Here is a 16,653-nt window from a genome sequence, read left to right as displayed (position 1 = left end):
CTTGGCAGTAATCAATCCCTATCCCCTGGGCTGGGGAGTGAGAGATAACTTACAAGACAAATACACGTATTTTTAAAGCCAGCAGGAATTACGGGAGCAGATGGGCTGTAGGATCCTATTTGGATGCCAGGGACATGTTTCTGTATAAAGTAAATATTTTCCCAGTGTAGATCTCTGGTGAGTGTGTAGAGAAGCATATTTCCTAAAGATGCAAATAAGTCTGTCAGAAATAAATATTGAATGGAAACTTCAAAGCATCTAGATTTCTCCAGTTATAGGCCCTGAAGACTTCTCTGCAAATAAGCAGACACACAGGTGGGCAGAGGGCTGGGGGAAGGAGGGGACGGTTGGGTAGGGGAGTTGGACAAGAGGGGGTGCTCACATCCTAAGAGCTCACACTTTCTTTCTTTTTTTCCTTTTGGTGCGGAAAAAGGTGTATTGACGAAGGAACAAAGAAAAGTTACGTTGGTCCAGAAGTTTAGGGTATCTCACAACACACAGCTTACCCTTTCTCCCCATTGCAGATCTCGTCTTGCAGATTTTTTTACCAACTGCCAGCCCGAGTCAAGGTCCGCCAGCAGCTGTCTGAAGGAAAACTATGCCGACTGCCTCCTCGCCTACTCAGGGCTTATTGGTAAGATGGGGGAGAAGCAGGACGGGACGGAAGTCTGGCTTACAGATGCTCACGGACTCTTTCCATTGTAGCCTGCCACTGTCTGGGAGAGGAAAAACCGCAGTACCCTCTGTCCTGGGGTTTTGATGTTAAGCCCTATAGGACTTACCTGCAGAAAAAAAGAAACCTGGGGATCACGGCTGTGCCAAGGCAGAGGCAGGAAGCAGGGAATCTCCCAGGGCAGGAAGACTGTGGTGTGAGCACCTGAGAAGCATCTCGGGGTGGGGGTGGTGGGGGGCGGGGGACCAACCACACAGAACAATAGGAAAGGGGAAAAAAAAAAACAAAAAAACAAAAAAAAACATGGCCATGGAAGAGGGGAGCGAGTCCCCCCGAGCTCATTGAATTAGGGCACTTGGAAGTCATTCTGTCTGGGGAAATAAAAAAGGCTGCTCCCCAGAAATGGAAATAAAACCCCTAACTACTGGGGTCCTTCTCACCATTGATTTTCTTGGTAATTCAGCTCCGGATGTGCAGGGAGTGAGGTCGCCTGGGATGTTTCCGGGAGAACAGACCCAGCAGAAACAGTGTGTTCTGCCTCTCCACACGGGAAGCGGGTTCTTGGCATTCGGGGCAACAGTGCGGTTAGGGTACGAGTGAGTTAGAAGGTCAGAAGTGAGGCAGATTTGTGTCCGTGGCTAAAAGGGGCAGGCAGGAAGAGAGGCAGGTGTTCCGGGGCCCGGAGCCTGAAGAAGCCCCGGTGGCAGGGCTCTGTCACGACTGACATTTGAGGACAAACTCGTAGTGAAGGCTGTGGAGGGATGAGGGAAATCACACTTGTCAGAAGCATGATGGCTCAGCCACAGCGACTGCACAAGTCGCCGGGCAGGAAGAACTTCCCACCAAGAATGACAGCACAGACTCAATTTTTTTTTTTGTCACCAGAGTGGCTTAAAACTGGCAAGAGCTTTCGGGAAAATCAATGATGGCACTTAATGGGGGGTTATTACAGGTGCCTGCCCACTCATCCCAGCGTTTTTTTTTTTTTTAAGAATACCTGTGTTCTCTTGGCCAAGACCTTTCCCCAATGCTGTTTACCATTTTTGGGGCTGTATCCCAATGAGTGTAACTTCCTTGAGTCAATATCCCAAATTCGCATTCGCTCTTTCCTTTTCTTAAGTAAGTTGGTCTCTACGAGGGGTTACTTATCAACTATGGAATTACAGGTGTGAGCAACAATGGAAATAATTAAGCCGTGCTCATTACAAAAAGTTAAAAAAAAATACAGAGAAACCCAAAGGAGACAGCTAGAAGGATCGACAACTCTACTCCCAGATATAATCCCTATGAATACCTCAGTCCATATCCTTCCAGGCATATGTGTTCATTAAATCCTCCATGAGTGGCCAAGGCACAGGGCTACCAGGCATTTCTGGCTTGGAAGCCATCACATGCCCAGGATGATGAACTACTTATCATATAATGGAATGAAATGGTTGAAGCAATGCATTTTACAAACCAAAATTTATTTCCCTCTTAGGTCTGGATCTTTCCCTCTGCACTGGTCATTGGGTTCTAGTGTCTTTCAGGACAAAGCTTGCGCCTGTTTCTTCCATATGTCAGGGACCCATCATGGTGTCCGGCATTCACTGGCTACTTAGAAGACACATTTTAACCTCTGGACTCAGGGTTTGGGGTACCTTCTCCTTTCTCATCCAAATTAAGTGCTTACTCTCTGTTATGGGTCAAAGTTCCCATCCCAAGGTATAACAGGAGATAATGTAGTTTGAATTGGTAAGGAATGTAGGGTAAAAAAGACATATCTTTGACTTAGAAGAGCTTACAAAGAATTTTTTTTCCTGTAGTGAACAAAATATATCCTGTGACTCATTGACCACTATTACTTTTATGTCCACAAAATACAGAAAAACAGAAGGCTTCTTGGCATGACTAGGCATCGCCTGGTGCGAACCACCCAGAAGAAGACATTTGGGTTGTATTAAACATAAATGCTTTGCTTATTTGCGCCAGCACAGAGCTCATCAGGAAAACCATGAGCATAGGAAGATGTAGGCAAGAGAGACCACCCAGCATTTCTTTGAGGGCTTTTGAGGACTTCTGAGACAATACTCTAGAAGCCATCAGCTTAGAGGATTTCCAGTTCCCTTTCCAATTCCTTCACAACTTGGAAGACTTTATTTAAAGCAGTTGAGTGTCTGGTGAGCAGAGGCCTCGTTATATATGTTCCGGATGTCAGGGAACCCAAAAGATAGCTTCGAAGCTCCCCTGTGTTCCTTTGAAGAAGCCATTTGCTTCTGAGGGAAGTGGATGCAAAGTCCTAAAATGATTTTTTAAGATATGTGAAACCAGTTCTATCTATTTATAGAGATTAATGACATTTTCAAGAAAATGCAAGGGATTTGGGAACTCATGCATTCGAAGTTAATTCTCTCCTACTCCGTAACATCCATACCATTTGGGCAGAAAAAAAAAACACCCTAAGTGCAGCTCTAGGAGTTCTGTTATAATTTTTTAAGTAAATGTGTAAATTATTTTATGTGCTCAAGATAAATTACCAAGAAAACGCACTGCTTAACATAATTTCCCACTCAGCCAACCCAATGTTTGTAATTATCCGTGGTGTGTCCGTGTCAGAGGAACATTTGTCTCTCCTTAGGCTAGAGGAAAGTCTGTACGATCACATAAGAACAAGGTGCCTTATTTTTACTTTCTTAGGTACAGTCATGACCCCCAACTACATAGACTCCAGTAGCCTCAGCGTGGCCCCGTGGTGTGACTGCAGCAACAGTGGGAATGATATAGAAGAGTGCCTGAAATTTTTGAACTTCTTCAAGGACAATACTTGTCTCAGTGAGTTTAAAAAAAAAAAAAAAGGGAAGCAAACACACAAACACGCTTTCCTCTCTGTGTTCAAGCTATACCTTTGTGTTTCTTGTGCCTGCCTCTTCTCTCTCTCTCTCTCTCTCTCTCTCCTCTCTTTTTTCTGGTGATGGTGAAAATAGCCTCTCTTGGCCATACTACACAAGGCAGCAGGGAACAGAGCGAGTGGGTACTGCCAAGTCTGTGAATCCAAAGGCCTAAGAGAGCAAGAGATTCAAACAACGGAGGGTGTATCCTGTCAGATAGAACCCTTCTACCCACAGATCAAATTCTGATGTTGGCAACCAGCATGAAGTCTGTTCCAAAGGTTCTTAAAACCTGGGTCCAATATGTGGTGTGAGAAGCTCAGACAAATTAGATGGGGGTAAGCCTCCGAGGGCTTGCTGAGAAAAATTAGAACGTTAACCAGTCACCCCCTGGATGTTCAGGGTTGGCTCAGAGAAGCCACAGTTCTTGAGTGGGATAAGCTGGCGGTGCAGGCGGGAACCTCAGGATGTCCATTATCTCGGGAGACAGAGATGAGCACCCGGGAGCTGGGGGGTGGTGGGAAGCTTGCTCCTGCTTGTAAATAGTATCAGCTGTTACTGCCACTTTCTTCAGGCAATATGGAAACCTGTTTCCCAAAGGGAGAGGGAGAGAGAGAGACATGCAGGTGTGAACAGTGGGCACCCATCAGACCGTGCAGGGTCTTCCTTCTATCTGCAGAGATGCTCACCGCTTGAGGGGACGATCCAGCGGACATGCTTGAGGACCCGCTCTCCTTTGGTGGCAGCTGCCATTAGTGTATAGGGTTCCTTCAACTCACTCCACAGGGAGTGCGATATATACATGATCTCCTTGACTGTTTTCTGCACAAGAGTGCTAGGAGGTGTAGGTAGGAGCTTCTCCATTTCATAGGTGAGTCAACAGCTATTACTCACATGGGTCCTCCAGGCCACAGTTGGATCTGAAGCCCGAGTTCCTCCTTCCGCAGCCCCTGTCCCCCGAGGCTTTTGTGTCGTGCCTGATATCAAAGGGCCCATTGGACGAGAACATATGGCGGAACACCGGGGACCAGGTGGGACTTCCTGGTGAGAGATGTGGAGCCAGCTTCTAGGAATTAAGGTTCAGCCACCCCTCTGAGAGCTGGGAACACTGTCCATGATGGTCTGCTGTCCAGTGACTGATGGCCAGAGAATTAGCTAACAATTTACCATGTGTACATGGAAAAGCTTTTAAGTGTTACTTATTCTAAAACCTCTTTATTGCTTCCTTTGTTGAAAAGACAGATCTAAATGATTTGCTTACTAGGTGCTTCAGTCATGTGGCTGTGACCAAATGCTTTAATCATCTTAAAACTAACACAAGCTTCTGGACACCTAAGGAAAATGGAAAACCACAAAACTAGTGGGACATATGGAGACATTTGCTGAGATATTGGGTGTATCCCCGAACTGAACCTCAGCTCTCCTGTTTGGTCTTGACTTAAAAAAAGAAGGAAAAAAAAAAAATATATATATATATATACACATATATATCTCCTTCTTTTCCACATCCTGCATAGTCTTTTGGCAGAATGCAAGTTTTAATGAAGATAAGGCAATGACAGTATAGGTCAGTGGGAGAAAAGATTGTAGTCACACTGGCTGGAAAACCGCTCCCTCAGTGGAGAAATTAAAGGTGTCCCTGCTTAATAATATTTTGGTGAAGGGGAGACTGGTCTGGCCTCATTTTGCTGATGACTTCGCAATAAAAATAAATACATTTGGTCTTCAACAGGGACCAAAGCCAGCCAGAGTTTTTCACAGTCATTCCATTTAGACTTGGATGAGAAGAGGCACAGCCCACCAAAGACACAGGGCCATCAATTCACATCCTGCAAAAGGCTCTAGAGTAGAAGGAATTAAAATTTGTAGGTTCCAACCTGAATGTCACAACCCAGTTCTGCCCCCTTCAAATGAACCAGCTCTCTCCCAGATTCCTCTATCATGAACACAGCTTTAACCGATTGTTTATTTCTGGTCTTTGGGGGGAAACACAGTTATTTTTAAGCCAAAGTGGGTGGCCAGAGTGAGGGGAAGAGAGAAGAATGAGCTGGAGATGGAGGTAGGATCGGAGTTACACTCACTTGGGTTTTTCTCCAGATGCCTCCTTCACCTCCCTGGACCGCTGTATGGGAACTATGCTTCCCCGTCACACTCTCACCCCCCGCTTCATTTCCTCCAGGCGTTTCTCAGCACCGAATAGATTCTGTATTTCACTTAATACCCTCCCCAGCCAGCATGGGCTCTCATTGAGGGCAGGGGCTCTTGTCTATTGCTGCCATCCTTACTGTTCACTGCTGGATGCCCACGCTGCAGAGCCTGGCACGTAGTCCATGCTCCCACTGACGTTTGAGTAAACAAATGAGCAAGTGCACAGACACCCCAGGAAGCAAGACCACCACACGGGAAAAGCTCAGGTAGTGCCCATACATGGCAGGGGTCTCCTGGATCTCCGTGTCTGAACAGGAAAGAGGAAGGAGCTTCTGCAGCTTGTGGTGGTGGTGGTTCTCGGTCATTCGGAGAAACCCGTCCCCCTGTCCCTCTTTCTCTACATTACACCTACCCGTTAAGCCATGTAAGACCGCTAAGAGCAAATTTATATTAATTCGAGGCTGTTTCTTACAGCCTAAAAAATGTAAAGTTTGAGAAAACAAGCTTCCAATTTGCTGAACTTAAAGGATAACAATTTTAGAACAAAATGTCACTTCTAAGAGGAAGATTAGGCTTAAATTATTCTGTCTTGTATATCGGAAGATGCCAGCTAAGAATCATATATTAACAATTTGCACATTCAGGTCTCAAATGGAGGAGTTTGATTTCTTATACAATGAATATGAAATAAAAAATTCTTAAAGCCAGGCCAAATCCCCGAGGACCTGATTAAAAACTGTTTTTAATTCATTTTGGGGAGGGGAACAACACACAACCAATTTACTCTTGCCATAAAAACAATCTAATCCCATGAAATTGTAATAAGCTTTTAAAGTTTTACATTTTAAACTTTTCATTTAAGCAGGGCTGCTCCTACCTAATTATGCAGATTTTGTTTGGAAGACTGGGAGCAGAAAGGGAAAAAATAATCTTACTTAAATTTTCACTATGTATTGATGAGATTTGGGGTAGATTTTTTTTTTTCCTTTTAAGGAAACTAGTTGCATCTGTACTAGTTGCATTTGGCTCATAGTAGCTGCTCAGAGCCTGTACCGGGTGCTCTATGGTAGTGAGTCACGTCTTTGGCTGTTTGATTTTACTGCCTGCCAAATTAGCGTGGGGGTCACCAAGTTCCCTCATAATTAGGGATATGTTACTTTAAAAAAAAAATCACTAACTAGTTTGCTTTTAGTATAGTATTTTAACAGAGTACAGGGATGTTCTCAGAAGATTGTGATCCCCCCAAACAGGTTCGAGGCTGGGTTTTGAAGCACTTGACTGAGTATTTCAGGGCAAGGACCTTGCTCAGCACCTGGTACATAAAAAGGAACATGATCTGTCTTGTGCTTCGAGCATACCGAAGTGTCCATCTCGGTGTTTAATGAATGAATTGATTTTTGAGTACCTGACCCGATGGTTGGCTCTCCGCGCATGGAGGGTGGAGGGATGGATGGATCTTGTTCAGGAAAGTCCAATACTGTAATCAGAATTTCTAGTGTGCCTCTCTGGCTTCATGTATCCTGTCTGTTACATTTGCTGCTTGACTTTGAAATTGGATTTCCTCCTGTTTTACTGCAGAAAATGCAATTCAAGCCTTTGGCAATGGTTCTGATGTGACCGTGTGGCAGCCAGCCCTCCCAGTTCAGACCACCACTGCCACCACCACCACAGCCTTCCGGGCCAAGAACAAGCCCCTGGGGCCAGCAGGGTCTGAGAATGAAATCCCCACTCATGTTTTACCACCTTGTGCAAATTTGCAGGTAAGAGCGGGGACCGAACTCCCGTGTGGAGCTCACTTGTGGGGGCAGGGGAAAGCACGGACCAGTTTCCTGCAATGCATTTAAAGATGGATGGCTAATGATGGAGGGCTGCTTTGGTTTGAATTTTACAAGTGCATTTAACCATGATAAATGAAGATTGCGAAGCGCCACAGAGCGGGAGTAGGACAAAGTCTGGGACTGACTCGCATTTGCTGGGAGTGTGACTTTGGTCAGTGGGCCCAGAGCTGGCCTTGGTGTCTTCACCTGTAGAAGGAGGGGGCTGGGGAGATGAATCCTCAGGCCTTCTGTTTGTGGCGTGGCAGAGTCAAACTGGGATCAATTTATTTATTATGCTTATTCTATGTTTCCCCCAAAGCAGCAACCTGTTGAAAGAGAAGGTACTCTTGGGTTGGTTGCCATCAATGTCATTTAAACTTAACGCAGAGAGTGTAACTCTGTCTTAAGGTGAACCAGGGGCACTGTCACTAGTGAGGTGTTAATTCCAAGAGTTCCTATGGGTTTGTTCTTCCAGAAGCAGAAGAAAACGTTTTTTTCTGAAGTGAAAGGAGCTGGGTAGAGCCACCCTGCAAAGCCTCTTGTGGGACTGGAGGCCAGTGAGAGTGGCCAGGAGACTTCCTTGGGGTTAATCCAGATCTCCCAAGGGCAGAACCACAATGGCATGTGAACAGTTGTTTCCTGCCTTTAGTCAAAGCAGAGTGTTTATTCTGCCTTTTTATTGATTTTTTTTTATAGTAACAACTATTCAGCTACTTACTTCTCAAGACATTATGTGTTTATATGTTTGCAAAGTATTTTCACACACTTTAGGTCTCGGACTCTTACCCTCCCTGACGGCTGAGGGAGAGTAATAGTGTTACTGCGCTTGCACTGGAGGGCACTGGGTCTTGGTGAGGTAACACTTTTGCGGGAGCCCACAGAGCTTGTGAGTCACCCGGTGCTGGGAATCCAGGAGACTCCCGCTGCTTTCATAGTTCTTCCTGTGTTTGGGGGGAAGGAGTGACCGCGTGGTGATCTCTGCTTCCTGCCGTGCTAGGGGAGGGCACAGGCGCTGAGCACTGGCTGCCATTTCATACTGGTCACTGGAGTATATTCTCTCTTCTCTCCCCACTCTACTGCCACCAAGGACCAGGCTTACCAGAATGTTCACCAGAAACCTTCTTTGGCCAATACCTTCTTAACTCACAATCCCCTTCGTTCCCTACAGACCCTACAAACTGGGGCAGTTCTGCTTCTGATTGGCTTGCGGTCTCTCTCCCCCAATGTCTCCCTTTTTCTTCTTGGATGTCCTACGTGCCGCTCAGCTGGCGATTGGTCTCTGTCCCGTCCTCCCATGTCACAAACCCTCAGACACACTCATACACACTCACATGCACAGCACTAAGGGAAAGGTGGGGAGGGGAGCCACACAGCCCAAGGTCAACCAGATATTCTTCATGCTTCTGAAGCATTTCCTGAGCATGTCCAATGTCCAAAGCTCTGTGCAGAAACTGCTAGAAGGAGGACGCTTGGGCAGTATTACAGCCTCTAACTGCTCCCTCTTGCAGCAGAGCCCTCAGGCTCGGGGAGGGGAGGTGACTTGCACAAATCTCCACCCCCCACCATGCTCCACCCCCAGCCAGGGAGAGGAGAGTCTGGAGCCAGACATCGCACCACAGACACAGGATCTGTTCTTTGTCTCTGGCTGGTCCCTGGCATCCTGCTTCCTCCTAGGCCAGCCTGCTGCTCTTACTGGGTCCACTCTGGTTCTAGCATCAGTAAGACAAGTGGCCAGATTAGAGATAGGACCCTGGTGTCTTTCGGTGATAAGAGTGGGCCAGAGATGGCTCCCGACTAGTGGAAGAGGCAAGCTCTGGCCATGGCAAAAACCAGGTTCTTTTCTGCAGGTGTCTGAGCGCACGGAACATGGCTGCGGGGACAGTGTTTAGCCTGTGTATCGAGCTCCTTTGGTGGTTTGGAAACTTCGTGGGGATGGGCACTCAGAAACAACTCTCTCCTCAGTGAACTTATAAATAATGGGCAAGATGCAGCTTGTCAACATTTTTGGGAAGTCAGACCAAACTAATAGATGACGTTTCAGAAGACTAGCCATCACTGGAAATTCTATGAAATTAGTCTTCTCCGTGAGAGAGGACTCTGTCAGCTATAAGGAGACATTCTCCCCACCTCCCTGTGCCTTTGCTACTCCCCTCCCCGCCCCCCCGAAAAAAGCGCCTGGCTTCTGACTCCTTTGGTGCCCGCATGTCTTGGCCCCACAGTATTGTGCCTCCAACACAGCTCTGCCCAGCCACCCCTCCTGTCAGGAGGACTCAGTGCTGCCACAAGGTTGCCCTGGCAACGTCAGGGGACACATGAGCTCTGTTCCCGAGAAATGGCACCTTGCCTTCCCCCGTATTAGTGATAGGAAATCTGCCTCATGAGTAGAGGGGCAAAGTAAAATTAAAGCATGATGTTTACGTTGAGGCTGTCAGTTAACTTCTCAGCAGAGGGGGAAATGGCAGTGGGGGATGACCAAGGAATAAGGTTGCAGCCATACTTGTCTTCCCTGGAAGACACACACACACACACACACACACACACACACACACACACACAATCCACATAAGTTGGAGCTAAATGGCATTTCACTTCTGGGGAGCCCTTCAGGGTTCTACCAGACCTCGCCTTTCCTCTTAAGGGGACGGCCTGCTTGAACCCGTTTTTACACACATGAAGCAGGGAGTGAGAGCATGGGCTCTGCAGCCAAGCCTGTGTTCAGACCCAGGCTCTTTTCCTCACCAGCACCCTGGCTTCTCTGAGCCTCAGCTTTCACAAAACTCAAGGATGGTTGAGCTGCCAGAATAGAGGGGATTAAATGGGGGTAATACTTCAGGGCCAGGGGCAGAAGGAACACTCCAGAATGGTACTTTAAAAATGTCCCATGTGGGGGCACCTGGGTGGCTCAGTGGGTTAAAGCCTCTGCCTTCGGCTCAGGTCATGATCTCAGGGTCCTGGGATCGAGCCCCGCATCGGGCTCTCTGCTCAGTGGAGAGCCTGCTTCCTCCTCTCTCTCTCTCTCTGCCTGCCTCTCTGCCTACATGTGATCTCTGTCTGTCAAATAAATAAATAAAATCTTAAAAAAAAAAATGTCCCATGTGATGTCTGATCCCCAATCAGTTGGCCACTGGGTCTCTTGACAGCGGATGGGTGTTGGTGTTGTGCCGGGTTTACAGACATCCTTCCCGTTTATACACAAGGCAGCAGAGTCAGGGAAGGGCTGGCAACTTAACCAGAATCACATAGTAACTCTGGAGGGCCTGGGATTTCTGCCTCAAGGCCGGTATACTTCCACCTTATTCCATGACCTTGGACAACCAACCTGGGCTCTTTCTTTGAATTAGAAATAGACAGAAAGGAGGAAGTAAAAAAACGGAAAGTTACACAGTATTTGTTTTTCTGCATTTGGCTTATTTCACTTAGCATAATGCCTCCAGGTTCCTGATCTCACTTCCATGCAGTATCTGATAAGGTCAGATTTTTTTTTTAAAGATTTTATCTATTTATTTGACAGAAAGAGATCACAAGCAGGCGGGTTGTCGGGGGGGGGGGGGGGGAAGCAGGCTCCCCGCCGAGCAGAGAACCCACTGCGGGGCTCGATCCCAGGACCCTGGGATCATGACCTGAGCTGGAGGTAGAGGCTTAACCCACTGAGCCACCCAGGTGCCCCAAGGTCAGATTTTTAAAGCGAGGAGAATGGTGGTTACCAAAAGCTGGGCAGGAAGGTGCCGCTCAGAGGGAACAGGTTTCAATCACATGGATGAATGGGATCTAGAGCTCTAGTATACAACATGGTGACTACAGCTATTAATAGTGTATCGGATACTTGGAACCTGCCAAGAGAGTACATCTTAATTGCTCCCACCCTCCCCCAAAATGGTAGCTACCTAAGTGATATGTTAATTAGCTTTACTGTGATAAACTTTTCCTCAGATACACGTGTATCAAAACATCAGGTTGTAGTCCTTAAATACATACAATTTTTATTTCTCAATTTTACCTCAGTAAAGCTTGTGACGGGGGGATCGGATAGAAATGGCGGCAGGGAAAAGCTCCTTGTGAGGGACCATGTGTCCTAGTGCTTCCTGAAGGCAGCCATTCAAGTAATAGGGGAAGCACAAAGCTCATGCTTTAGGTTGGGATTATTCATGCAATTCCAGGAGACAGGGAATAGGAAAAGACTGAAAATTTGCCAGTAAAATTTTCACAGCTTGGCGATGTCTTTTGAATGACCTATACTAACAACAGTAGAAAGAATCATTGGAGGCCAGAGGATGGGGGATGAGTGAGTGATAAGAGATGGGCCTTCACCCCGAGAACATGGTCCCTGGCACTGATTTAGGACTCTTGCTTTGGAGGAGGGCTCCCAGGAGACTCATTCTCCCTATTTGCCCTTCTTCTGCCTGCCTGGCTGTCTCCAGATAAATTACCATTTGCCAGGGGGTCCTAGAAATATCTTACAATGGCGTTTGTCCCAGCCGCGTGTGTCATTACTCAGAACAGAACTGACTTAAACCAGCTTGGGATCCATTGGTAGCAGATTTGGAGAAAGTCAACTATCTTTGGCAGCTCTAAAGTTCACTTCCCTCGAGAGGCACCCTCCTGTAATATTTTAAAATATACAATAATATGAGAAAACTCTTGGGGACTTGAATTCCTATCTTAACATTTGAGATAGATTTCCCCTTTGGAAGGGAAGAGATAAGAATAAACATTTCAAAAGTCGGCTTCGAAGTTTAATAATCAACAGAACCAAATGCATTTCTTTTGGGGAAATGGGTGGCTTTGGGTGTGGGGCGTATAGGACTCTTCTGTAGTTCCTGTGAAAGGCTTGCCTTTAAAAAAGGAAAGTTGATTGATTAGTATAAAATGTCATAGAAATGTCCAAGTGCTCACCCCCTGAGGTGATAAAATACCAGGTTTTGGGTAACCCGCCAAGCTCCCATGTCAGGATTAATTGGCAGTCATATTAGTAACAAGCATGACGCAGGCTGTGCTATTGTTGGCATATCCTTTTGAATTGTACAAAGTGGTTGCATGAAAAACAAAGGAAGATTAAAAATTCTACCAATTATTTCATCTTCTGTGCACTTGAGTGATCTGCTAGCTGGAAAAAGCTCAAGATATTTAAACCAAATGGACTGTACTTGTCACTTATTTAAAGTAAATATCTTTGGGAGGTGTAAGTAGGTGTTGGAAAAATCCCTACTTTGCCTCATTGTACACCACTTAATTCTGGAAGCTTAAAGTAAAGACCCTTTAGAGTGGCATTTGTAGGTCTTGGATTCCGTGGTCAAACAGGAACCTAGAGCCTGAGGAAGACAGCCCAGGGACCATAGCCGAGGACGCTGGGGAAAAGGTTGCTGCGTCTGCCCCTTTCCACTTTCCACCCTGTAGAGCTGTGATTGAGAAGAGAAAGTCTGATAGCCTGGGGAACACACACTCCAATCCAGGGTTGGCGGGTGGGTAGGGGATAGCTGTGAGCAGTTGGTGAGCTCTAGTGCACGGTGAGAGCCACGACCAAAGTCCGTTTTTCTTAGGAGCCAAAGAAAACTTCCCTGTGGAGAGCCATGGAGGGCCAGAGCTTGTAGACTGATCTCAAGTAGGGCTCCTCCCCTCTCCCTAGTGGGACTTTTAAGGCAGCATTCTAAAAAGAAACCACCAGTGTGGTTTTCTCAGACACAGAAGATATGGGAGCATCTTCAGGGGATCGTCTTTGTGAGAAGGCTAACTGCTGAAATCACGTCCACCGATCACCCATCATCTGCTTTGGTGGTCAGACCACGCTGGCCCTAAGGGTCCCACAACAGGGACACTACTGATCCTCCCTGGCTGTGGGGGCAAAGACCTTGAGGTGAACATTTTTCTTGGAGCAGAGAACCTGCAGCACCCACTGGAGTTTAACTCCTGGCCTCCTTGACTGGAACCAGTTCCTTCTCTTCGCAGAGCACAGTTCGAAGCTTGTAGAAATGGGCTGGGAGCTTGTCGGATGCGGGATGTTTACCCATTGGTAAGAGGAGCAGAGGGCAGACAAAATTTGCCCAGCCATTTAACTCCTACATATTAGAATAGTCAAATATTTAGTTAGAATGTTAAATATTAGAATATTGAAACTTATCTAGACCTGAAACAAGACTTTCCATCCCGGAAGAAGAGCATACCCCTCCACCGCCTTAGGACCTCGTCGCCTAAACAAAGTCTCTTTGTACCTGATAGGGCCAGACCAGACCGGAAATGATTTCAAAGCTCTTCCCAGGGCCAGACCCCAAAAGTTCTAGATGCGGCGGCAGGAAGGCAGTCATCCAAACCTGCTCAATACCCAGGACTCCTCTGGCTGTGACCAAGTGAAAATTTTAAGTGTCGAGTTTTAAAAGGAAAGCTGCCAATGGGTGTTCCGTAAATCATTTGTGCCAGCAGACTGACCCCATTATGTCAGCTAATCCTGGAAATACAGGAGGTAAATTTAAATCTTTGAGCATGAAGCACTTAATCAATATTCTAAATGTTTTTCTTGCAATTTATGCTAGCAGAGCAATGGGGTGCTTTGGTGTCCTGTTAATCTTCCACTGGAGAAGAGGCACTTGAGAGCCAGGCCAGGGTGGTGGGATCTTGCCCGGGATGACTGGTGGGAGGGCGGGAAGCTGGAAGGGGAAGGAGCGAGGTGCTTGCTTCCACACTAGGCCGTTGGCATGGAGACGCTCACCCCCGCACTCAGTACCCCCATGCCAGCAGGCAGAGCCTCCCTGGGGCACCTCTTTGGTGCTTTCCTTTAACCTGTGGTTGACAGCCCAGGAGGGGCTTTGCTGGGAAGAGCATGAGCTTTGGGGGTCAGATGGACCAGAGTGAGAACCCTGGTTCTGTTCCTGTTGTTCTGTGATCTAGGGCACGTTTCCTACCTTCTCTGAATGTCTGCTCTACACTGTCACTTGCCTCCCAGGTTGGTTGTGAGGGTTCAGACCTGGTTCCTCTTATGCAAAGGGCCCAGCATGACTGTCCGACCCTCTCCACGTGGTAAGTGGTTACCACTCTTAGCGTGATTGATGAGCTGTGTGAGAGCTTTCTCTCTGGACCCTGGGACCATAAAGGAAGGGCTCTTCCCAGGGGCTGGGAGTTCATGGAGGAAAAAAGATGGAGCTGCTTTCTTAGTTTGTAAGATCCGTGGGAACGGGGTGATATCCAGCTGATTCTAAGAATTGGTCATTGTCAAAAGTCCTAAGGAAGGAGGGAAGTACAAGTGTACTTTAGAGGAAGGGAAACCAAAAGGCAGCAAGAAAGGACAAAGTGTTGAGGGGTTATAACAGTTCCAAACTCCATATCCCCGCACCCAGAAGGGTCTCCTAGGAGTGTCATCCTAACAACCAGCTTCTTGATGGTATGACTGGGGCCGTGACAGTAGTCAGATCTTGGTCCGACCTTGGTCCCAGAGTGGGACTGTCTGCCAGGGACTGTTGCCACATCTCTTTAACCAGCGCTGACCTTGGGAAGATGTGACACAGCTGTAAACAGGAAACAGTCTTAGTTGCAGAAAAGATAGTATCTGAGAACCAGCTTCACATGCCAGTCTCTGACCCCAGGACTTTGATTCCTTCCCATGTCTGCACTCTGCTGATATTACTATTTGCTTCATATTTATCTTTAAACTCAATTACTAGGGACGCCTGGGTGGCTCAGCCAATTAAGCGGCTGCCTTCGGCTCAGGTCATGATCCTAAGGTCTTGGGATCGAATCCCGCATTCGGCTCCTTACTCAGCAGGGAGCCTGCTTCTCCCTCTGCCTGATGCTCCCAGGGCTTGTGCTCTCTCTCTCTCTGATAAAAAACAAAAAGCTCAATTGCTAGATATACTTACTTATATGAACACTATAATTTTTAGACTCATCCAAAGCTGTTAAAACACGTGTGACACATACGTGAATCAATGTGCTAGCTCTCCATACATAATCCATATATAAATATTAAAATTAAAAATGTTAGTAATGTCCCCTACATAGTGTCACAGACAACAGTGGTCCCCAAAGCCGCCTCTGAGAAGCATTATAAACCATCGAATATGACAGAACCCAGAACTATTTGCTCTGATAGCACACATCAGCACTAGTTCTTATGGTTGGATGTTAATAAAGCAAATGTGTATAAGCTCTTCCCGAGAGTCGATACTGTTCTAAGCAGTAATCCCTTAATCCTCACAGTAACCTGATGTGGTCAGTACTGTTGTTATTCCCATTTTTTCAGACAATAGGCCTGAGACACAGAGAGGCTGGATCGGGAGAGGAGTATGACCAAAGGAGCATCTTTCCCTTCCGTGCGTTTTAAAGGACTACACTGTATTACCTAAATCAGAGCACTTTACCTTTCGGTTTCTAGGTAACATTGTTCACTCAATAGAGATGAAAATCGGTCTCTACGTTCTTGCGCAACATCTGGCAGATGGAGGAGCCAGACTGGCTCGTAAAGCGGCATAAAGAAAGGAAACAATACCTATTCTGACAACAACCAGTGTCCCTAGAACTCAGGTGTGACGCCAGCTCTCGGAGACCGCACTGACGCCAGAGGTTAAGGGCACGGTCCCCAACAAGAAGGCCCTGACTTCAGATGCCAGCCACACTTCAAGGATTCCCCAGGCCACCAACCAGCTACAAATTCAGGGCTTCCCACGACCCCCTCACATTCAATCCGCTAGAATGATTCAGAAGTCAGGAAAGTACTACGCTTAGGATTACAGTTTTATTATAAAGGAAACAGATCAGGACTAGCCAAATGGAGAGATACGGAGGCTGAGATCTGAGACAGTCTCCGGAAGAGAGCTTTTGTTCCCTCTCCCTGTGGGTTTGGGACGCTGCCCCCTCCCAGGGCATTCATGCATTCACCCCCCAGGGGGTGCCACTGAGCTGCAGTGACCAGCGTTTTAATTGGAGTTTCATTACACAGGCGTGATTGATTGAGCCATTGGGCCTGTGATTGAATGCAGTCTTCTACCCTTCTCTGCTGCAAGGTCAGGCAGTTGGGGGGACCTCACATGAGTCAAAGCCCCAGCCCCTTGGCCCGTAGTTGGTCTCTCTGGTGACCAACCCCCGTTCTGAGTCATCTCATTACCATAAACTCAGGTAGGATCCAAAGGGCTCAGGAATACCAAAGGTACTCCTATTGCTGAAG

At 47.0% G+C, this 16,653-nt stretch overlaps 1 protein-coding gene across 4 annotated transcripts in view; it reads left to right on the top strand.

Annotated features, from left to right (window-relative positions):
* GFRA1 (GDNF family receptor alpha 1) overlaps positions 1–16,653 on the top strand; it is a 204,772-nt gene that overhangs the window by 169,752 nt on the left and 18,367 nt on the right. For all 4 annotated transcript variants that reach the window (XM_047702734.1, XM_047702737.1, XM_047702736.1 and 1 more), the window contains 3 exons: positions 525–634; positions 3,350–3,484; positions 7,267–7,448. In XM_047702734.1, coding sequence (XP_047558690.1) covers positions 525–634; positions 3,350–3,484; positions 7,267–7,448 — 427 coding nt within the window. The remainder of the gene's footprint in view (positions 1–524; positions 635–3,349; positions 3,485–7,266; positions 7,449–16,653) is intronic.

This window comes from Lutra lutra, chromosome 14, assembly GCF_902655055.1.
Source record: "Lutra lutra chromosome 14, mLutLut1.2, whole genome shotgun sequence".
Classification (NCBI taxonomy): Eukaryota; Metazoa; Chordata; class Mammalia; order Carnivora; family Mustelidae; genus Lutra; species Lutra lutra.
The sequence above is the reverse complement of the archived record's forward strand: the minus strand, read 5'-3'. Positions and strand labels throughout refer to the sequence as shown.